The following is a 24,996-nucleotide window of genomic DNA, read 5'->3' on the forward strand; positions in this document are numbered from 1 at the left end:
GTCTATCAGAAACCCTTGAGTTGAGTGTCTATCAAAAATAACTTTTCTATCTCACAAAGGTAAGAGTAAGGTCTGCATACACCCCGCGACTAGATATGTTGTTGTTGTACACAGAGGCGGACCCATGTAGTAATATTTGGTGCTCGAGAACCCATTAACCGTGGCGGATACTCTATGTTGACATATAGAAAATATTGAAATTTTGGTATAAAATAATAAATAGCACCCAAAAAGTAATAAAAGATCATGGTGCTCTGGTTAAAAGTTGGTAAATTTTAGGCTAAGTCACGGAGGAACATTTTTGTTGATTTTCAGGTGAGCACCCAGGCCAATTGAATCCTGAGTCCGTCCCTGGTTGTACTTATACATATCAAGTAGTATTTCTACTAGATCTCTCTATAAAATATCGGCAGGGAGAACATAACATTGGGTTATATATACGATATAGCTAAAACCGTAAGGACAATAGGATGCATTATGTCATAATTTAACCATATGATATTTGAAACTCACTGTATCATTTCTATTTATGTCCAACATTCATTATTTCATTAGACTGGTTATACAACACCAAACGAAAGAAAAAAATACAAAAAACAACAAAAGAGAATAAGGAATCACTGGGAAACTTTCATTTCCCCCCTTGTTTCTGTATTACTATTCATAAGAAAGAAAGGGGAATCCTGCGCCAGTGATGTACAAAAAACTCACCAGAATCTATTTCTGTGGAAAAAAAGAAAGATTTAACCAAAAAAAGAAAGAAAAAAAAAGGAAAGGTTAATAAAAACCTATGTGAACAAGCTCAGTAGTGCGGGTTCTTTTCCTTGTTGATCTGCACAACACATAGTCGTTACAACAGATTCCTCTGAGTTCCTTGATGGAGGATCATACACCATTTGACTCTGAAAACCTCGTGTTAATAAACTGAAATCAAGATCTGCCGAACAACACCGTTTTTGCATCTTTGGTGATCGCATGTTTCGACGAAGATCTGTGCATTCAGATGTCTCATCGATTGGTGGTGTCTTTCCGAGAAGCTCAGGGATTGGCTGCAATGTGCTGCCTCGGAGGACAGTTTCCACTGCCGCTTTACATATGTGCCAATTGCCTGTCCATAATAGTCCCACAACTCCATTCACTGGGTTAACTGTCCTTCCAACTGCTTCGTATAATAAGGACTGAAATAGACCTGTCAAATAGATCCAATTTCTCAGTTCAGAAACAAAGGAGGGATTGAATGAAGAAAAAATACAAATTGATTAAACAGAATTTGGTCAAAATCCCCCTAAACTGTTGAAAATAGAACAACAATGTTAAACTTTGGTTCAAAAATATTCCTAGACTGTTAAAAAATGGATAAAAATACCCTCACTCTTAGCAAACTGACCCAACAACAACAACATATCCAGTGTTAGCAAACTAACCCAATTATCTAAATTATACTAATAGTATAAAATAATTGTTACACCTAAAAGCTGATTATAGTTAACACAAAAAATAAGGAAGACAGCCACCTATAACAGATTAAATTCATTGATAGTATAATAAAAATAATAAACTTGGAGTGTAAGTTAAATCCGAAGAAATTCAGCACGTACTAGGCCGTTGGTTTTCTGGGACAGCGGAAATGAAGGACATGAGGCCAGCACGTCCGAAGAACTTAGCAACGAAAATGGTGGCATGGCCCTGAGCTTCAGGAGTTTCAATCCATTGTATACAAGGTCTGAGAATACAGTTCTCACTGCATCTCTTTCGAAGCACTCGACAACCATTACAACTCATGACTCTATACAAGGAAAAATGGGATAGGCTTAATTATATACCAATGCCTCACTAGGGCATAGAAAAAGATTAATTAGGACTTGGTAATAGGGAGGGTAGGAGACAAATTATATCAAAATGTTTCTGGTCCCAACACAAGAACTTAGCAAGAAAGAGGAGAGAGAAGAAGAAGAGTACAGGCATGAAAGGAGAACGAAAGGCCTACATATAAAGAAGAGTAACCACTAATTTTCTTTCGTCACTTAAGTATGCAGTTAACTAGAGTTCAGTTGTGTTAATAGTTTTTAGAATTTAACTTATCAGGTCGCACCTTTACCTATTTCAGTAGGTAATTTGCCATTTTAAATTATAACTCACTTATCATGGATGATGATTTAATAGTATAAACATTATTTTATATACCATATTATTGGTATATAAGTAAATAAACTCTTTCTCTTATTACACCTTCAAAGAATGTGGTAGGATAAATAAGATTTTGTATCTTAATAAGAGTTTAAGTATTCAAATCATGAAAAATTATTGATCTTTGGTAGAAAACACTTTTCCTTTATTGATTTCATATGACATTAATCTTAATTAGTTGAATTATAAAAATTTAAAGAGTTTAAGATATATTACTTGCTACAACTAAAAATGACCTGACCTAATATGACCTAATAGTATAAATGTTTTCTGCACTGAATATATATTACTTAAACTCTCGTAGATAACCGGGAAAAAAAAGAAGGGGGGGGGGGGGGGGGGGGGTGGCGTAAGTTGATTATTACCTTGCATATAATTGGGTTAGATTCCCAAGTACTGGGCGAGCACCGTGTCACCGGGGATGATTGCTCCTCAACCGTTGGATTCTCCTTTTCTTGTTTAACTTTACTTACTCAGAATATTGATAGCCTATCGCTATCAAAATCTTATTTTATTCTGTAAGAATACTCAACTATATCCTTCATTTTGCAATTTCTGTTTTCCGAGTGAGTGAAGCAAGTGGCAAAGTGGATGAGAACTAAATTGATCAATGATATATCAATATCACAGTTTAAGAGATTTTTTTTTCCTCTCTCTAAATATTCTTTTCCGATTATAAGATATACCAGTATATAGGAACAATATCCAATGCTGAAGTTTTATTTATTTTTATTTTTTTGTGAAGTAGAAATTGTATTTGGATAGTTATAATAAGTAGGTATTTTGAAGATATATTTAAGTTGAAATTGAAGAAAAAAAATTGAAGTTGAAGTTAGAAAAAACGTTTATGAACTTTTTTAGAGTACTATGACAGCTGAGGTAGATGATTTGACTTGGTTCCTCTAGAAGAGTATCTTAGGAAGATATCATTTTGATGATATAGTATATGTTTATTGATTAAGACATCCATATAAGTTATGACAACTGCTTGAAGTAAGGCAATATGCAGCCAATATGCTGCAGACAGTGGTAATTAGAAGACAGTTTTAGATGAAGACAGATTAATTTAAAATGCTACTCCATTGGCTAAATAATATGTTAAAAGAAGACATTTAACACATAAATCAATTAGTATATGCAAAGTATCAAAATTATTCTTACTACCGATCGACACAAGTAAATGAGATGCTAAGAGTTCCATATCTCCCTTCATCTTATTATGTACTAACAACAAACAAGTGTTATATTTAGTAAATAAGATCCCAACAAGTCATGCCACTATATTTAATATGTGAACTTTTAGATTAAATAGTTTTCAAATACTAAAAGATATTAATCTTTACGGATCAGACTAGCATGAAAAAAGTGTCATACAAAATCAAATAAGAAAGTAAAGTAACTTTCAGAAGATTTAGTTCTAATTAATATGTTTGAGAAATATGTTTAGAAATAAGTTTTGCAGTGTCGTTTAGATTAGGTTGTTTAAAAACAACTCGTTGGTTAGATTGTTTTCACCAAACAGAATAACTTGATTTACAAATAAAGTGTAAGAATAATTCTTTTTTTCATGTTTAAGGAGGAAAATATATCTTTAGAAATGAAAACTTATTATTGAGAAGAGTTGTAGTTATATATTTGAGTGTTTTACTAAAAATGTCGGAATTTTATCTTCGATCTATTGATTATATCGCTTATTTTACTGATACCGCTTATAAGAAATTATTTGTACTTCGCTGATCGTTTAAACAGAAAAAGAAAAAAAGAAGAAGAGAGAATTCAAGCAATTTTCTCAGATAAAGTTGAGGTGATACTATTACGTGGTACTCTAAATGGATAATGTTTTAGAGTCGCCACATAATTTTTAGGAAATTAGGAAAACCAATTCGAAAAGGGTTCATTTAAAATGGTTAACTTTTAAAATAATCCTAATCTAACCAAAGTATGGGTAAGGGTTCTGGTGATCCTCCGAAGAAAGTGTTAGGCACCCCGGTATTAAGGATCCGTGAAATACGATTGACCTACGGATTCTAATAGTATGCCTTTGTAGATATAAATTACTTGCGATAAAAACAGTTTTTGTTTCATATTTCCGCAAATAGAAAATTAGTTATTCATGCCAAAAACACTCATTTTCAAGAAACGAAAAATGGTAGAGTTTTGCCCAAAATTGAGCCTTTTTTGGATTTTGGACTAGAACACCTAGGTTAAAACCCGAAGGCGTTAACCCAAGCAAAACACTATGTAAGCCCACCCGAGTTTAGAAAAAGGTTTTTTAGAAAAAATATTTTTAAGTATAGAAAATAGTTTTTGAAAATAGTTTTTATAGGCATACTAATATACTCCATAGGTTAGCCATATTTTTAGAACTTTTATCCAATTCTTTGTTTTAATCTTCACAAAAAGTCTCAAAGTTAACTCATTAGCATTTTTAATAGTCAAAACAGTTCACCCAAAATGATAATCCAAGTTTAACAAAACATCTTTTCCAACTCAAGTTTCAAATCAATCATATTAGTCTTAAAGTTTGCCTATAAGTCCAAAATCACATCAAAAGTATCCAAAATCCTCAAAATCATCTGCAATCCTAAATTTGCCTAATTGTTTTTTTTTTTTTTTAATTTTGAAAATCAATTTTAGCAACTCTTAGGCATGATAATCTCATTCAGGGTTCCAACAAGCATACATATATATAATCAAGTAAATAATATAAAGAGTAGGGAATTGGGCCAACCAAGCCCAATAGAAAAATACATAAGTAAATATTGGAAAATTTACCTGTCATAGCTACCTCTAAGACTTATTTATAAATAATAACTACCTTATTTTTTATTAATTTTTGTAGCTTTATTTTTCCAAAATTACATTTCATAACTGGTCCAGTAACTTTTGAAATACATGTACCTCTTTATTCTCCCTCACTACACATTTAAGATTTATCATCTTCTCCAAACTCTAAAAAAAAATTCTCTCTCCTCTTTCCTCTTCCCCTCACTGCCGCCTCGCTCCCTCCCTTTCTCTATCTCCAGCCTCTATTCTTCTTCCCCTCACGTACCCCTCCATCCCTTCTCTATCTACACCACCCACGCCACCGTCAACACCACTACCACCACCACCACTATTACTACCATCTCCATCTCCAAACTCTAAAAAAACCTTAAACTTCTAGTTCTTCAGATCTGAAATCCATTTTGCTTCAGGTATTAATGTTAACAAAATGCCAACCCCAGTAAAATGTAAAATACAAGTTTTCAATTGAGACACTGGGGATTCTATACACAAATTTTGGTTAGTGTAATGATGCGTTCCGAAGTTTTCAATTCCACAACATCAACTTGAAATAGACAGTTTCTTAAGAGGCTTCTTCGTGGCCTTAGCGTTCTCCTTAAGGAACTTCAAACATCAAATTCCCCAAATACTTACTTCTTCTTTTTTTAATTCCCCTTTCTTGATTGAATTTTTTCTTTATTCCTCTATCTGATTGAAACCTCTTTGTTGGCATGTGATGTGAAGCTAGTGATAAGTAATTATCCAAGCAGCATGTTAGAAAAAGGACACTGCAATGCACATAAAAACTCGTAGCTTTTAGAAGTATCAAGGTAGAGTTGTGGTGGTTCGGTAGGGTTTGTGGTTGTGGAGGTTGTATTTTTTTTTTTGTTATAGTGTATTTTTTTGTATTCGCTTTGTATTTCGAAGGAGAAAATGTATATTCGTCATTTTTTTAGTGTATTTCAATGTACTGTTTTGGTATATTTTAGTGCACTGTTTCAGTATATTTCGCTATATTTCAGTGTATTTCTAATTTACGAAATAGTTTCTGATACATGTCATTGTATTCCATTGTATATACGCATACTACAATTTTATATTTCTTAAACAATCAACCATATTTGATTGTATTCCAGTGTATATTTTTCTGTATTTGGAAGTATTTCTAAAAGTCTGGAATGGAGTAATTTGGAGAGAGAAACGTGGGTTGTTATGGAACTTCAGCCGTTATGCGTGATACATGGTTGATTTAATTTGACTTACCATTTAAAATGAAAGAAGAGAATATGTTCCATAAATACAACCTATTTTTACTCTGCCAATTTTTGTATTTTCGTGTATTTCAAAAACGCGAAATACAAGCGAATACAACAAAAATCAGCAAAAAACTTTTGAGTGGAGTAATTGTGATAGAGAGACGTTAGCTGTAATGGAACCTCATGAGGTTTGCGTGAATCATGGAACCATTAATACAAATTACCATATAATTTGAAAAAGATTTTTATTGCCATAAATATAGCCTTTTTTTTATTCAACAGCCGCTCTGTATTTCGCTGTATTTCACTATATTTAAAAAACGCGAGATACAACTGAAATACAGCCAAAAGCAGCTACGAATTGTAAATCTTCAACTTGTAGCTATAACTTGTTAGAAGCTGTTAAAAGGTAGTTATTTGTGTAAGTTTTACATAAATATTTCCGCTCCAAATTATGATTCAGTGTCTTAGTCCATCCATGATAGGGGTTGACTCGATCTAGAAATGTTACTGGGCCTCAAAAGACCCACCAACAAATTGGGAAGGTCACAAAACATAGGTGTACAAAACATTAGTAATAGGCCGAGATCAATTATTTAATTTACAGAACAAAAAAAAAAGAATTACAATACTTTTAAACCAAGCCCATAATTATCATACTTATAAATAAAAGGACAATTTATGCAAAAGGCCCAATAGTTGCTATGAATTAGTAACAAACTCACAAGAACTAAGGTTATATATATATATATATCAAAAGCTAACAAGAATGAATAAATCACACTAAACCTATCAACACAATGTCAAAATTCTAACTTAAGCTACTATTTTTCTTATTTTTATCAATTTTAATTAACCTAAAATCACTTAACATTGTAAAAAATAGTAATAAATCCATAGGATACTCACTTAATCATGTAAACAAAGTTAGGCTAGCACATATTCCTTTTCAACTACACAAGAATTATAGGGGTATCATAGCCTCTCTGGACTCAAGTTAGTCGTGCTTACTACGACACAGAAATTTACGAGGTGTAATACAAAGGGTCATACCAATTGGAAACTAGAACTAAGGTTTTATATATATATATATATATATATATATATATATTAAATCACACTAAACCTATCAACACAATGTCAAAATTCTAACTTAAGCTACTATTTTTCCTATTTTTATCAATTTTAATTAACCTAAAATCACTTAACATTGTCAAAAATAGTAATAAATCCATAGGATACTCACTTAATCATGTAAACAAAGTTAGGCTAGCACATATTCCTTTTCAACTACACAAGAATTATAGGGGTATCATAGCCTCTCTGGACTCAAGTTAGTCTGCTTACGACGACACAGAAATTTACGAGGTGTAATACAAAGGGATGCACCAATTGGAAACTAGAGAAGGCCAACAGCTGTACAACAACTGGAACATAGCACACTTGAAGAAATATTATTGCTAAGGTACGATCCACTAACCCTTTGTGAATTTCAATAATTCTCACCCCCTTTTCTTTGCAGGGCCAAACTGGAGTAGAATTCAAAGATGTTAGAATTAGGTCTGAAAACACGTGTTGCACTTTTTTCCTTAGCTCGATTTTATCCCCAAGTGGGTTTTTCGGAAAGGTTTTTAATGAGGCAACAAGTACAACGTGTCACCTTAGTTTTGAAGAACGAGACTAAGTGTCGTGAACTCGAAGACCAGCTAAGTACTGGGGACTGGGTGTTCAACAACATCGTTTTCATACAGTGTTTCTCCGTTCATGCTTCACGAGCAAACACTAGGGGACTATGATACCCTCGCCAAGACCAACAAGTCCGGAGAAAAGCTCAAAAAAGCAAAGTAAGAAATGAAGTCTATGTCGGAACAATTTTTGTTTTCTTTTGTATTGATCGAGCCTTCTGCATTAGGATTCGTTGTAAGGGCCAAACGATCGAATGAACCATGCCCAAGTAGTGTTGCTACGGCAAAAAGCAGAAGGGGTTAGATGAAGTCCTTAGTTTTTGTACGAAACGAATATTTGAAATATGAAATACTTCGGCAAAAAGTATGCTTCAAATATATCCTTTTATGAACTTTACCCTCGACTGTTTATAATTAACCAAGCCAACTTACAAAGAATCTAAACATTCGGAAGAGGGTCAATTAATTAAAGACCTTGACTTAAATGCCCGAGGTGATTCGGAGACGTCCGAATTTATAAAGCATAAAAGGCTCCCAGGCACAAGCCATCAATAAGTTATCGGTCAAACAGGAACCGAATAAAATAAAAGACCAAAACTAAAAAGTTAAGTTGGCTCGATTTTCTAAGAGAAAATTTGTGAAGGGATTAAGGTCAAACCTCAGCCACTTTTCACGAAGCAAACATCAATACGAAACAATATCATCAATTATAACCGATTTAAAGATCGAGAAAAATACTGGCAAAAGGAAAAAGCCCATATGAATTTTATATATAGCATAAAGGGCCGAAGCTTTACATTTGTGAAAATCACAAGGATCAAAAACAAAAACAAAGGTCCTACGAGCCCTATTTACTCTGTCGAGGAAGAACCCAAGTCATCAGAGCCGGACCCTTCAGGGTCTTCCTCGGAGCTATCCTCGAGTGCTTTCCTGGCCCTATCCTCGATCATTTTTGCATCGGTTAAACGAGCAGGGATATCTTCAATACCCCGATGAACCACCTCAAGTGTACACCTTCGAGACTTCCACTTCTCGTGTTCTACTAGAATAGTGGAACGAGCCTCGGTAGCCTCAATTTCTTTGTGGGCTTCCTCCAGGTCGGCCTGAGCTTTCTTTAATTTTTTATCCAGTTCGGACTTCATGTCACTCAGAGTGACCTAAACCTCGTTGAAAGCTGCCAGCTCGGCCTGAAAGGCATCATTGGCTTGGAGAGAGGCCTCGAGCTCACTCTTGAGCTCATCACAGATCCGGGCTCGAGTCTCGACCTTTTCTTCAACAACCTTTAACCTGTCTTTCTCTGTGGCCCTCTTGACTTCGAGTTGCCTGAACTTCTCCTCTGTTTTGCAGCCTTGCCTTTGACGGAATCAAGCCCTTCCCTCAATTGGGTTATAGTAGCTTCAAACTCACCAAGTTCGGTGGAATACTCGGCGTTCCCTTGATTGAGATGCTTGTTGCCCTCTTCCAGGACTTTGCTCTTTTCAACTGCTTCGTTGAGCTCAGTTTTCAACCGGAGGTTCTCTCTTTTAGCTGCTTCGAGCTCGGCTTGGAGAGTTGGAGGAGCAATGACTTGGCTCAGTTGATCTTCTTTTTGTTGCAAAAGAAGTTTGAACTTCTCTGTCTCTCAGCCCTGGGTATCTAACTAGGCCCGTAAATAATTAGGCTCATGGGAGATGCTCAAATTTTAAAAATAAATCAATCACTTTTTATATCTTTTGAAAAGGTCAAGACATAGTCAAGACTTGGTCACATCTAAAACAGATCAAGAGGAACATATCAAGAGGTATTTATGTTAAGCTATGCTGTGATTGAAAAAGAAAGGTCATGCCATGGATGAAATAACAAGCGTCTTAATATTCAAACAAAAACATGCTTTAAAATAGTAATTGATTGGGAAATACCTCAAGAATTATAGAAAGAATTAAAGCACCTAACTTTGATGGACAGCTACTTAGATCAGTGTAATGACTCGTTTGGTCGTTTTAGTGTTTTGACCCATTTAACCTTGTTGACCCTTCACCAAGTCCCGTTAGTATGATCTATGACTTAATGAATTCATTGGGTTGGTTTCCGCAAGGTTCGAGTGTAAATTGAATCATTGATGGAGAAGCTAGTTAAGTTAGCGAGTTAGAGTTGACCACGGTCAACGTGGGGTTAGGATGACCCCGTGTCAATATTTTGGAAGTTCCAACATGTTAATATGATAATTTTGAACTTTTCCACAAGTTTTGGTGAGGTTCCAAAGAGTTTCAGACGGGTTTGGGTTTTGTCGCGCTTGTATTCGATGTTTTTGCCGTAGGTCTGTGATAGAAAAGGCTCCAAATTGCTCAAATGACCTTTTTTTAGTGAGGTTTGAACCATTATATCGGTATCGTAATTACAAAGTCATAGCAAAAAGAATCATCGCGTTTCGCCTCCGTATGAGGGAGTTATGACCATTTTAGTGCGATTGTTCCAGCAGGTCCGCTATAGCGACCAAGAGGCCGCTATAGTGGTACCGCTGCAGCGGTCTGGTGACCGTTTCCTATGACCGATGGGGGTATAATACGCTACTTTTATATTTTAAATCCTACCCATTACCCCCAAGACCCCAAAGTCAGTTTTCAAGAGAGAAAGAGGCAAAATTCATTCCATTCTTTGGTGAAAGCATCTTGGAGGGTAAGTCCCCATATTTATTTGTTCCTTTTCCTTTCTTCTTCAATGTTCCATGATTATTTTAAGGTCCACCAATAGGTGGGTAAAAATCCTAGAACCCTAGAATTAATAAACCCTTAAATAATTAGTGGGTTGTTGATTTTGTTATTGATTAATCATCTAGGAGTATAGATTATCACTTTCTAGGAAGGGAATTTGATTTCTTATGATTGGAATTGCATGTTGAGACTTAGGGTTCTAATAAAAATGGAAGCTTTATCCTAAAATCTGTTTTAAAGGGTAAAATTGATTAGAAACCCATGGATTGAAGGTTAATGATTGTAGAGATAGAAGTTATGATAAATTCATCATTAAAAGATGGTTTCATCCATTGAAAAGGGTAGAAGTAAGTGGGTCTTCTTCCCCAAATTGTTGTTCTTGTTTAAATACATGGTTTGTTGCTTACTTAGCATCATATTGTTAGACTTTAACCATTATGAGGCGCTTCGAAAATAGAAGGTTCGTGTGGAGTAGTTCGTGGCTCCTGTTCTACATTCCAGGTAGGTTATGGCTTACTTAGTTAGACTTTGATTAGCGAAACGTATGTATTGTGTAGAATTGACGGGAGAAAGCATGATTAGGTCTTCGGACATGGTGTTTTGGTTAGATATTAGCCAGGTTGGTATGACTTCTGATTTTGTGGGCTCGTCGCCATTACGTTATGTACAGGAATATGAGGTGTAGTTGTATTCATACTGTGGTGATTCGGGATGGATTTCTATTAGGTTGATTGTTGCCCTATTATTGTGATTAGACTTATTGCCTAAATTTTCATGTTGTACTCAGCTCTCTCTTATTGTGACATGTATTATCGAAGAAAGGAAGGATAATGAGTTTAGGCTTGAATTGTGATATAAATGTATGACGGTACGTATGTGAAAACTTGATGTATGATTTACTGCTGATGAATATATAGAAAAGTGGAGCTTCTTGGTGATACAAGACTTAGCTGTGAGGCGTACTTGCTACATGTGGAAGTAAAGAGGGACATAGACTCTTATGTTGGTTGAGACGGTTTGTATAATTCATTTCATGGTTGAGTTGATCCAAGTCTTGATATGACTTGTGGCTTTGTGACTTGTACCTTCACTGTTGCTTTATTGGTTTGCATTGATTTACCATGCTTACACTCATTTATGCATTCATACACTCATACATGATGGAAATGGTTCGGAAGACTTGTGGCATATGCCTTGTGTTTGACATTGATATTGCTAATTGTTCATAGTCCATACATACTAATAAACTGGAATACGTTGAGGCATACATTGTGATGTGAAATTAGTAAAAAAGTTAATATAATCTTCTTGTGATGCTATTTAATACATGGTACTTGATGAATTGATCATTGAGAGTGATGTGACAGTGTTACTATACATATGAAAAGGCACATTTGACCGGGGGTGAGGATGTGGCCTAGTTGTGAGCTCGTGTTCCGAGGTTCGTTCCGAAAATAAGAGGTACATTGATATGGCCCGCGTCTGAGGTTTGTTCCGGAGCGGAGGTTTAAGCTCGGGTCCGAGGAGTGAATCCAGAACGAGTGGTACATGGATACCATAGGTCCCCTGCAGGTCATGACTACTGAGCAATGACATCAGTTAGCATGTGTGTACAGTTCGAGTGATTGGTCAGTGCATTGCATTGCATTGCACATTATCATATTTTGCGTTGCACATCATTACATTTTATTCTACATTATTATATGCTCGTTTGTTTCTGATTTTGATATGGATGTTGAATGCCTATTGTGATATCAATATGACCATTGACTGAGTTAAATTGTGAATTAGTGACTCTACATAGGGACGAAACTTGGACTTGTGCTTATTAGGTGAGATTATTGAGACTAGACAGACTTGTGGTTTAGAAGCCTCATCTTAGGTTGTGACTCTGTTATGGGATATTCTATGACTTGGATTTGAGTATTAAGTGTCTATCTGTTTATCTTGTTGATTTTATACTTATATGCGTGAACTAATCTTAGTCGGTCTATGATTCTTACCGGTACATAGTGTTTGTACTGATACTACTTTATTGCACCCTTTTTTAGTGCAGATTGTGTTACAGAGATTTCATCCAGACTACATCTCTAGCTTGAAGCTAGTTTGCTCGATCGGATCCGAGGGTGAGCTTCTACCCACGCCATGCCACCTGAAGATCTCTCTTACCAAATGTCTAATTTAATTCTAGACATTATTTATTATTATATTTGAGATATACTTCATTCTTTAGACATTGTTGGTTAAAGTCCTTGTACGATGACTTTTAGATTTTGGGGGTGTAATAGTTAAGACTTCCGCACTTATATTATCTATTAATGATGACTTGTTATATTTATTTATTCATTCACATTGGCTGTTAATAAATGATAAAAGAAGTTAAAATTTGCTAATGATTAATAAGTTAATGGGTAAGAGTTCGCCTACTAGTGATAATAAGGTAGGTGCCCACACGATCGGTAATTAGGGTCGTGACAATCAGATTTCAAAAGTGTTGGTTTTGATATTGAGAGAAAAAAAGGATTTCCTTTGAGAAGTGGATTTAAACAAAGTCAGGATTTCAATCTCTTTTGCACTTAAAATAAAACAATCTCAAAGCTAAGTTCAGGATAGCAAGTTAAGATTGACAACAAGTCAAGTAGATTTAAACATAGAGGAATTAAACAAGCGGTGGATAATGACAACTTCAAAGAGATTAAGCACACAAAAAGTTCAACATAGAGTAGAAAGTGCAGGACTCTAAAAATAACTCGGGAACACATATTTGGATTCAGCTTCATGAAACACTTCTTAATTATGGAGGGGCTTGGAAAGGACATAAGGTATTTCATGACTTTTAATCATACAAAGATGCATCTTAGAATAAATACCATATCATTTCACCTCTCTAAACCAATTCAAAACAAAAACAAGACAAAATCCACTGACACAAACAAGATTTTTACTTTTAAGCTATCTACAAACAAACAAAATCAACAGCTATGTCCATACAACTACAGACTTAACCTTATGGAAGTATACTTTTAACTACTAAAGGAAACCTAAAACTATTCAAATAGTTCAAAACAGTTTGAGGTAATCGCATACTGTTTAATTAAAGACAGAAGCAATATTCAGAATGAAGAGCAAACCTAACTCTAATCAAAAACCAAACAAAAAAATTTTCTGAACTAAACAAGGAAGAGAAGAATTGCTACACCTAATGACTCAGTTCAACTAACTTAAGTAAGCTAAAAACATAAAAGGAATTCAAACAAAAAAAAATGGGGATGGGGACACTAAGAATACTTAAACATACTTTGCACACACCAAAAGCAAAACTGATCAACTAATACTTTAATGAACAGATCAAAAACGAAACAGAACTAAAGAACTAGCAAAATATTAAAGAAGATTACCTTTTTGCCGAGCAGCAACGGGGGTGACGAGAATTGAGTCAATCACCTTTCACCCAAATAAACTATTCCGACGAATTGGAAAAGACCGAAAATTTAACTTTGATTAAGAACTTCCTCTAAACTCAAGGCTTAGCCGAGTTTTTTGAGTGTTCAAGCTCTTGGGGTTGTCAAAAACCTATTTGAGGTGTAAAGACCAATTTTTTGGCCTCTCAACCCTCATGAAAAATGAAGAGAGTGGGTTCTATTTATAGAAGAACAAAAAGTCCCAATTTTTAGAGTTCAACGATGTGGGACACTTTGCAAAATTGAAATTTGTTTTTAATTCCCTTTCCAATCCGAATCCTTTGAAAATTCGAATCTTTTTGCTGCAAAATAGGGGGGGGGGGGGGGGGGGGGGACATCAAAAGAAATTTGAAAAAAAAAAGACATTACCATTTGTTGAAGAAGAAGACAAAGGGGCATTAATTGTTTGCCTGAAATGGACAAACCAAGACTGAATCTCACAAAAGTGTGTTGAAATTTTTTGTCAGAAAAGGGCATTATCTAGCTGTAGTTAACGTTGGGAATTTGAAGAGGATTGTTAGAGTTCCTTTTGTTGTTGTATGAGGTGAAAAAATGTAAAAAGGAAAAGGGGACACTACCAGAAATTGAGCCTACGGCAATGGTATTATTTGCAACGTTTTGTCAACTGTTGCTATAGACAGTATATTGCAACGGTTTCAACTGTTGCCAAAAGGTTTTGGTGCTACCAATACGGTTTACTAATCAAACTGTTGCCACTGTACAAAAATCGTTGTTGTAGGTACATCTATTGCAACATTTATATTAACCGTTGCTATTAATGTTATCTGTGGCAACACTTCATGAAATGTTTTATCTATTGGGACGGTTTTAATTCCCTCTACACATTCCCCGCTCTAATTTTTGCTGAGCCCACCAAAATCCTTTTATGATTATTTTCTTTTTACTTTTGTTTCATTTCATAGATTTATATGACATAAAACAAAAGTCATGTTTCTTCATCTAAACCAAATTTCTTTTCTCCATCAAAGCCCTCACTTTGCCACCGTCCTCTCTCATTCATCTTCTTTGATGAAGTAACTTTTCACCTTCTTTGTTTATTTATATTATTATTTGGTTCAGTTAAATTCTATTGTTGAAGTTGTTTGTTTATATTATTTTTTGGTTCAATTAAATTCTAGGGCTGAAGTTGCTGAATGGTTCAAAGAAGTGATTTTCTAAGAAATCTAAGAAGAAATTGTAAGTTTTTTTTTCTAATTTTTTTGGGTTTCTTCTTCAATCTCTCCTCTTTTCTTTAATCTTTGAGGTGTGGGTAGTGTATTAGATATAATCCAAGTTCATAAAACTGCTATACAGGCTAAAAACAACTGTTGCATGAAACATTTTAGAACTCCCTTGCTGGTATTCAACAAATTATTCAATTGGGTTCTTTATTAAAGTGGGTTTGAGATAATTTTTAAGCTTTTTGGTTGGGTCTTTGCTTTGCTTGATTCTACAATTTTACTTTCTTCTCAATTTTAGTTGTCAAAAGAAAAATCCGAGATTGGTACAGTGTGGAGTATGTAATATCTGGTATATGAACAAATGGATTTTGACATGCTTTTGAGTTGAATATATTAGTAAATCTTACTCATGCTTGGGGTTGTGGGTTATTTCATGCCTTATATGAAATTCTCAAACCTTAAATTAATGTTAAAATCAAATATCCTTCATTTTCATAGTTCCTTTTGACAGACAAAAATAATGTTCGTTTGTCCTTGTCTCATGTCTCTATCTTCTTCACATGGCTTTTAAGATTTCCCCCTCTGAAGTTGCCAAGACTTGGTAAGGGATTTTTTTGAATATTGGGTCTTTTATGTTTCTGGTTTTCCTTATAAAAATATATCTTAGGCATTTTCAAGAATTGTGCATGTGTGGATTGGATTAGAACATCATGACTGCAAATGGTTTATTTAGAATAATTTAAAGATTCAATCTTCACTGTCCTTATTCAGTCATGGAATTGTTTGATGTGATGTGTTTTTTTTGGTTAAATTTCTCTACTTCTAGTTTGTTTTGATTGCAAACTTTAATTGAACTATTTTGCTTTATAAATATGATCTCTAAACCTTGGTTCTGGAATGCCTTTGTCGAGGTGAAAACAATACTCATTAAGATTTTTCATGTTTACTAGCTGTCAAATTGGTATACACATATCTGTGTGTTAAATAGTTCCTCTGCAATTTCATTCTTTTTCGGTGCATTTTATTGACCTGATGTTGGATTCCTGTTGTCTGAGCTGCGGGTAGTGTGGATCTAAACTTGTTTCTTCTTGGAGTTTCTGTATAAACGTTAATTCTGATCGACAATATCGGAAGTGATTAAAAACTACAATGGAACTGGCTATAAAATATAGAGAATTTGTAGTCTCTTTTTCTTGGCATGGGTTTTTCCCTTTTTCTTTTGGTGCTTTTGAATGCTTGAAAAGATTTAGTTAAAAGCCAGATTATTGCTGCTCTACTTTGTAAATATAGTTACGGAGGAACAATACGGTTGGTTTCAGTTAGTGGAATAATGCACCACCTCGTGACATATTCTTTGACCTAGTCATTAAGCTTGAGCCTTAGTTTGGAACAATATTCATGTGATTAAATCCAACGGAAAAGTTTTGTCAAGTCAAATAGTAAATGAAGAAATCTCTTTAAGTATAGGCAAGTGGAAGATATAGGAAAAAAGTTTATGAAATGTTGTGTTCCCGTCCAAATAAAAAAGTTCATATAGTGCAGATTATTGCAATTCTAGATCCTAAAATTTATAATAAGTCAATTGCAATATGAAAATAAGCATATATATTGTCATATAATTGCTTGACCTATTGATTTCTTGTTGAAGATGTGAAAAACTTCAATGGTATTGGCTAACAGGAAAAAGAGAGTTTTTTCTTTTAAGGTTTTGATATGCTTGCTTGTGCTAATTTTTATTTTAGTTCCTTTTTTATTGGGTGCATTTTCATACTACAACTAAATACAATTTTACAATTCTATTGATATCACCTATGAAAAAAGTGAGCAGTGATGTTATTTGTGTAGTCTCAGTTATTTGCTAGGTTCTCTATATATATATATATGAACCTGACATGATATTCCTAACAAGGATTGTAATAGCTGAATGTGTATTTTATTTAGCAGAGCAGTCCTTTATCCTAGATGTTAGTTTATTATACTAAGCAAAACTATGAAATTCTTCTAGTCTTTAACATTTTTTAAAAAGAGTAGCTGCTACATTATGACATTTTAGCCAGAGACTGTTTGCTAAGTTAGGTTAAATAATCAATTAGATGCTTTATGAGAAAAGAAAAAAAGAGCCGGGTTAAATTATAATTATTTGCTAGATGCTTTCTGCTAAGTTTGGTTATTGGATGCTCTAATTTCATCTTTTTAAATTTTTAGTGAAAAATATATTTTAACTTTTTGTGCTTGCTGTAAATTTTAAACTGCATGATTTCGGTGTACATATTGAGATATAATTGTTTATTTGAACATTATTGCCTTTTATTTATCACAATTTACCATAAATCTTTTCTTTTTGATTTTCTTGTGTCACATAGGATTTCAATGGATAATATTGATAAAAGTTGGATGAGCCCTAGAAGAAGCACCAACGAGTATGTGAGTGGAGTGAATGATTTCCTTGATAAGGCGTTTGAACGAGCTTCTAAAGGAAATGAAATATTATGCCCTTGCAAAAAGTGCATTAATCGTTATTGGCATTATAGAAATGTGGTGGAGGGTCATTTGGTTGTAAATGGATTTGCATATGGATACAACAAATGGATTTATCACGGGGAAGGATTTTCCTCAAGGAATACACCACTTTCAAGGAATAATGATAAAGATTCTAACATGCAGGATGATATTGATGGACTGCTTCATGATACATTTAGAAATGCAGAGGGTGACTTAGGGCATGAAGGAGTGAGAGAGGGTCTATCTGAAGAAGCAAAGAGATTTTTTAAATTATTGGAGGAAGAGAAACAAGAGTTATATCCTGGGTGTGAGAAATTCACCAAGCTGAGTTTCACCATTCGGTTATACTTGCTTAAATGCCTGCATGGGTTGAGTAATGTGGCCTTTTTAGATATGTTAGACTTGCTAAAAGAGGCATTTCCCTTCGCTCAACTACCTGAGTCTTTCCCTAAGGCTAAAAACATAATAAACGATTTGGGTCTTGGTTATGATGAAATACATGCATGCCCTAACGATTTCATAATGTTTTGGAATGACAATGCGAAGGTAGATAATTGCTTTGTATGTGGATCTTCTAGATGGAAAAATGTTGGTGTTGGCTCCGTGAATGCAAGCTCTAAAATTCCTGCGAAAGTTTTAAGGTACTTCCCTTTGAAGCCTAAGCTTCGGAGAATATTTATGTGTTCTGAAATAACTATTGCAATGAGATGGCATGCTACTGAACGACCCAAAGATGGGAATATAAGACATCCTGCTGATGGAGAAGCTTGGAAGGATTTTTATTCTTTGCATCCAAACTTCTCGGCAGATCCTCGTAATGTTAGATTGAGTCTTTCAAGTGATGGTTTCAACCCGTTTCGAACCATGAGCATTTCCCACAGCACATGGCCTGTTATGTTGATGAATTATAATTTATCACCGTGGATTTGTATGAAGCCAGATTACATAATGTTTTCAATGATCATTCCAAGTCCATCCTCTCCAGGAAAGGATATCGATGTGTACCTACAACCATTAATTGCTGAATTGAAGGAATTATGGGAATTTGGGGTAGAAACATATGATGCTCATACAAACCAGACATTTCAAATGCGTGCAACCTTATTGTGGACAGTTAGTGATTTTCCAGCGCTAGCAATGGTTTCCGGATGGAGCACCAATGGGAGATTGGCATGCCCCACTTGTAACTGTAACACATGCTCTCTATATCTCAAACATAGTCATAAGATTTGTTACTTAGGTCATCGGGCATTTTTGTCTCCTGATCATCCATTTCGAAGAGACAAGAAATCATTTGATGGTAAGGAGGATCATAGATTTGCACCCACACCCTTGTCAGGCATAAAAGTGTTTGAAAAGTTGCGTGATTTCAATAATGTTTTTGGAAAGGGCCAAAATAAAATACCTCGAAACAATGAGGGACCTTGGAAGAAAATATCTATCTTTTTTGAATTACCATATTGGGTGCATAATAAGTTGAGGCATAATCTAGATGTGATGCATATCGACAAAAATCTATGTGATAGTTTGCTTGGGACTTTATTGGATATACCTGGAGAGTCAAAGGATCACATTAATTCTCGCTATGACTTGCAAGAAATGGGGACACGGAAGTAGCTTCAACCAATAAAAGATAATATAAATGGAAAAGTTTCTTTGGCTAAAGCTTGTTTCTTCATGAAACCAGAAGAAAAAAAGTTGTTTTGCACCGTTTTAAAAAATACCAAATTGCCAAAAGGGTGTGCCTCAAATATATCACGACATGTGCAAGTGGAAGAGATGAAAATATCTGGGTACAAGAGCCATGATGCTCATTTTATAATGCATTACTTGCTCCAGGTTGCGGTTCGGAAAGTGTTGCCCAAGAATGTTTCGTTAGCCTTGATTAGGTTAGGGAACTTCTTTAAAGCCATATGTAGTAAGGTTATAAGGACAAGAGATCTCGAGGAAATGCAGGCTGAAATCAAAGAAATAGAATGTGAGCTTGAAAAGATTTTTCCTCCAACTATTACATAATGGAATATTTGCCCACCCATTTTGTAGATGAAATTAAGTTGGGGTGTCTAAATAATCTTCGTTGGATGTATCCCACTGAGAGAAACATGTGTAAGTATAAGGGCTTTGTTCGTAATCGATCTAATCCAGAAGCTTCAATAGCGGAGGGGTTTGTTGCCGAAGAATGCTTGACCTTTTTTTCGAGATACCTACATGATGGAGTGAAGACAAGGTTCAGTACGCACCAAATTGAGGATGATGAGAGTATTCAAACAGAGGGAGATGATTTGTCACCTATATTCCCTAAGATAGGCCATCCACTCGGAAGTGGGAAGAAAAATAAAGTAGAGATTTTTAAAATGGATTTACAGTCATCTTCTGAAGCACATCGATATGTTCTGTTTAATACTGGAGATGAACAAGTGAAGAATTTTATCAAGTAAGATAAAATGTATATGAATCATTTATTTTTTTGAACTTAATTTATTTTGTTATTATAAGGTACTTTAAACTTCAATATAAATTCCTAATGATTGAATTTGAAATATTCATACTTGCAGGGAACATAAGAATCTAATTGATAGTAATATTAGAACAAATGCGTGGACAAGGGCAAGGAATCGTAGTCGAGAATTGGACACTTCGTTCAAAGAGAAAGTTAAAAATGTTGAAGTGCCCAATCATTTAACATGGCTAGCTAAAGGGCCTAATAGGCTGGCATCCAAAAGACACACTGGATATTTCATTAACGGATACCAGTTTCATACAATAAATCGGGATTCCTCACGCAAGTCTCAAAATAGTGGAGTGACTTTATCTGCGACAACCGATAGTTTTACTAGTGCTAGGGATCAAAATCCAATTGATGGAGAGGTTACCTATTATGGAGCTATTCGAGATATCATTGAGCTTGATTATTACGATTGTATTAGTGTTATACTATTTGAGTGTTATTGGTTTCATAATGAAATAGATGAATATGGTTTAACCCGGGTGTACTTCAACAGATTATGTAGTATAGATGACCCTTTTGTGTTGGCTTCTCAAGTGCATCAAGTTTATTATGTGGAGGATCCAATTGAGAAGGATGTTTACTATGCAAGGAATAAAGTTTCTATTGATTTGTATGACTTGGAGGAAGAGAATTGTTCTAATATAGGAGCTATATTTTGAGGGGAGCCAAATGAAGACATTGGTCCCTCAGATAGATTACTTGATGTTGACATTAGGTGGTCTAGAGAAGATATACCCGTTGATGTTGTTGATATGCCATCTGATGCCCAATTCTCAGAAGATATAACTATGGAAACGTCGGAAGAGGAGGATGATTTTGATGATACTGATTGGGATTGGATGGAGGCAGATGATTAAATAAGGAACTTCTGTTAATAGTGTTGACATGTTTTTAGATTTTGTAAAATCCCTAGTGTTAGCTAAAATTCCAGATACTGGTTCTACAAGAATATTTTTGCCTTTCTAGTACTAGAGCAACAATCTGCTTTCTGTTGTAATCTGACATCATCCCCTGAAATGAAAATCTTTTACTTTATCAAAAAAAATAATAATAAAGAACTTCTAAAGTTCTTTTCAATTTATATTCATTTTTGTTTTAATATTTTTTTAGTGAGTGATAAATGCCCTTTCCTCAGAAATACTTATGATTATCCTTCTTATTTAGTTCTTTCATTCGTTCTATGTATTTGTCTTGTGTCTTTTATAATGTAAGATTTAAGTGATTTCTGTATATTTGGCTATTTAAAGAGCATGCATGTAAGTTATAATAATCAATACCACATAGAGATTTAAGTGATTCTGAATATAGAAATGGAAGATTTAAGTAACTTACAATATATCTCTATTTTTTCTAGTTCATTAATTGTTGAGTGGTATTAAAGTTGTCTCTAAAGCATTATATGATTTTAATGAGTGTTCGTGATTGATTACTGTTATAATTTTTCTTCTCTAGTTGTTGTACAAGAGAACCTTTTGTAATGTCCATTGTTGTTGTTGATCTACATTAGCTGTCTAATTTAGAGGGTCATTGTAACCATTGCATCAATGTTTCCCACAACTTTTGACAGATTCGGATAGTCATGAGTCAAGAGGAGACTTCAAGAAAAATCAAAAAAGTAAAAAGCAAGAAATATGTGCAAGCTGGATCACTTCTATCCATGGCAAACAAAATGGCTTCGTCATTGACAACTAAAATGCCCGTTCAACCTATATGGTCAGTGCCCTGCGATTCTTCCACTCTAGTAGCACAAGTTACACAGAAACAAGTGCAACAACTGCCTCTGAATTCTTTCACTCTAGCAGTACAATCTATACAAAAACATGTGCAACAAGTGCCTCAGAAACAGGTTGTACAGGAACGAGTGCAAAAAGTGCCAAGAGATTCTTCCACTCTAGTAGCACAAGCTGCACATGAAAAGGGGTAACAAGTGCCATTGGATTCCACCACTCCTACAGAAAATGAACGATCTGGAGAACAAGGCAAGAACATATAAATTTTACTTCTAAATGTTGAAAACGTATTTTAATTATAAACTAACTTACATTATTGATTTGTTGTTAACTTTGTTTTGTATTATTGTAGGCCCCTTGGCTCAAAAAAGAAAAAGAGGTCCAACAATAATGCAAAGTGTACATGGACGACAAGAGCGTATGACAATTGTGCTGAATAAGCACAATCAACCCATTAGTCCCACTAAAGCTATTGTGAAAGAGTTGGGTAGCTTCTTTGGCACACTAGCAAGGAATGCAACGCTTTGTCCCCTTAATATATATATATATATGATTGGAGGAAAATAGGTACAAATTTGAAAGACGATACGTGGAAATATACCAAGGTTTAAGTTCCTAATCTTTTAAATTTTAGTTAAAAACATTTCGTATTTCTTTACTAACCCCAGGAACAAATTGCAGGAGAAGTATGATATTCCTGATCGTGCAAAAGAACGGACTTTGGATGCAATTAAAAGTGCTTGGAAAAGGTATAAGCATGATTTGAAGAAGGATAACTATAAAGCCTATGCTAATGACGAACTTCGAATGGCAAAAAAGCCTCCACGAGTTTCAGAATCTGATTTTAAGGATTTACTCAAATATTGAAACTCCAAAGAATTCAAGGTAAGATATAAATTATGATCAACTTTCTGGTCAACCTTATAGAAGATTTTGATAAAATTTTGAAATTCACGAGATTATTCATGGTTGTTTAGTTGTTCATGCTGCTGTAAAGGGAGAAGGGACAACTTATGTTCATTTATGTTCTCACTAGCTTTTATTCTTTGTTTAAATAGATTTCATTTACTCATTTATTTGCAGAAAATGAGCGAAACAACTACTGAGAATCGAAAAAAGTTGAAGAATCCACATACTGTTGGTAAAACAAGTTTTGCGGTGATCATCAACGATTTTGTGTGTTCTCTTCTTAATCATTAAATATGAATTTTTTGTCATTACAAGATTTTTGATACCAACTTTCATGTAATTAGGAAAAAGATAAGGAATCACCCGAAGATCTAACACTTAAAGAGATCTTTGTGGCTACAAGATCAAGGAAACCTGGTCGATCATACAAGGACTCTAATGAGGATACAATTAGTAAAATTGTAAGAATTTTATTTAATTTCCATATTGTTGACATCGTTTATTTGTTCTTATTGGCTTAGTTTTTTTAACTTGAATTCTCTTCTATTGAATTTGATTTTTAGGCTGAGATGGAGAAAATACAAAGTCAACAGAGTGAAGATGGCAATCAATCAGTTGACGCATTCACATTAGTCATGGGACCTGAACATTCAGGGTGAATGAGATTGTATGAGCGAGGAGTTACCAAAAATAGTTTGAAAGGGAAAGGAAATTTTAGAGCCTCTTTAAGTGCTAATGATGAGATGATGAATAAAAAAATGGAAGAAATGGAGGAGAGGATGCATCAGAGGATGGAGGAAAAATTACAGCAACAAAAGACAACCATATGTCAGGAAGTTACAGTTGACATCCTTACACGACTTAAACATATGTACCCAGGACTTCCAATTGATGCTGATATGTTGGCAGCATTGTGTGCTCAGCCTCCGGGAGAAGGTACCTCTGTGCCGCAAGCAATTTTTCAACCTAGCAATCGACCATCTGCTGGTAGCACCAATCAAGGTTAGGGTCTTGCTGTTCTAGTGCTTATTTCTTACCCATTTTCCTCTTCCGCTTCTTCATTTTCTCTGTTTCAATTGGACTTTCTCATGGAATTGTCAATATGGATAATCAGCAAGTTGAACCAATTTGCAATTTGCACTAATTCACAATAAGTATAGATAGTTGGTTTATGTCCCTTTTTGTGTAATTTGGCAAGGGAAATTAAAAATTCAATTATGTATTTGCTGATAAATTGTCATTTAGTTGTTGTTGCAGTGTTTTGTCCAGTTTTGCTGCTATTTTGGTATGGTTTTCTTGCTGTTTTGGTCCAGTTTTGCTGAACTTTTTGGTCTATTTTTGCTGCAGTTTTTTGTCCAGTTTTGCTGCTATTTTTGGTATGATTTTGTTGCTGTTTTGGTCCAATTTTGCTGCACTTTTTGGTCTATTTTTGCTGCGGATTTGTGTCTATTTTTAATGCAACTCTTGGTCAAATTTGGGTGTAAATTTGGTCTATAATTGTTGCAGTTTTTTTGTCCATTTTTCCTTTAGTTTTATCTAGTTTTTTTGCATTTTTTTGGTATGATTTTGCTATTGTTTTGGTCCATTTTTGGTCTATTTATGCTGCAATTTTAAGTCTAGCTTTTGTGTAAAGTTGATTCACTTTTTGCCATTCTTTTGTCCAGTTTTGCTTCAGTTTTGATGTAGTTTTTTGCATTTTTGGTCTGATTTTGCTTCTGCTGTAAGTGCTAATCAGCATTTACTTTTGTGATTAAAGTTGAACTATGTAACAGACGGGAGACCTAACTTACACAAATAGAACTCCCGGAATACTTATTTCAGGATATTCGTAGTTGCTAATTTAGAAAGAAGTCTTAGATATTTAAACAAAGAAAGGAAAATTCTTCACTAAGGAATCAACATAAAATACTCTTAGCCATAACTACTACTTATTCAAGTTCAAATTCAAGAAATGTGGATTTACGCTGTTTGATTCTCTTCAACATACAAATAGGACAACAGAAAAGGAAATCAAAACAGAACAGTTTTCCTTATAACATTTGTTTGAACCAGCAGGACTAGAACTTAGACAAAACAAAAAACTCATATAACTGTAGAAACTTTCCAAAAAGGGCTTGCAT

The 24,996-nt window shown here is 34.5% G+C and overlaps 2 protein-coding genes across 6 annotated transcripts; one reads left to right on the plus strand and one right to left on the minus strand.

Annotated features, from left to right (window-relative positions):
* Window positions 1–499: 499 nt before the first annotated feature.
* Window positions 500–14,258, minus strand: LOC132624930 (LOB domain-containing protein 38-like). 5 transcript variants are annotated; one of them, XR_009576572.1, is made up of 3 exons: window positions 13,983–14,253; window positions 2,553–5,363; window positions 1,164–1,189 (listed from the first exon to the last, which is right to left on the minus strand). XR_009576572.1 is itself a non-coding variant. In XM_060339698.1 (2 exons), exons 1-2 carry the CDS (start codon window positions 1,780–1,782, stop codon window positions 789–791), a joined length of 585 nt encoding a protein of 194 aa, XP_060195681.1. In that variant the 5' UTR covers window positions 1,783–2,455; the 3' UTR covers window positions 500–788. The 5 variants fall into 5 exon arrangements, 1 of the variants encoding a protein (XP_060195681.1); XM_060339698.1 differs by lacking the exons at window positions 2,553–5,363; window positions 13,983–14,253 and adding an exon at window positions 1,599–2,455 and having other exon boundaries at window positions 500–1,189; XR_009576570.1 differs by lacking the exon at window positions 2,553–5,363 and having other exon boundaries at window positions 13,983–14,258.
* A 3,338-nt stretch (window positions 14,259–17,596) lies between these two features.
* Window positions 17,597–19,345, plus strand: LOC132624303 (uncharacterized). Its single transcript, XM_060339104.1, has one exon. It carries the CDS (start codon window positions 17,597–17,599, stop codon window positions 19,343–19,345), a length of 1,749 nt encoding a protein of 582 aa, XP_060195087.1.
* Window positions 19,346–24,996: the final 5,651 nt, after the last annotated feature.

The sequence above is a fragment of the Lycium barbarum genome, chromosome 12, assembly GCF_019175385.1.
Source record: "Lycium barbarum isolate Lr01 chromosome 12, ASM1917538v2, whole genome shotgun sequence".
Classification (NCBI taxonomy): Eukaryota; Viridiplantae; Streptophyta; class Magnoliopsida; order Solanales; family Solanaceae; genus Lycium; species Lycium barbarum.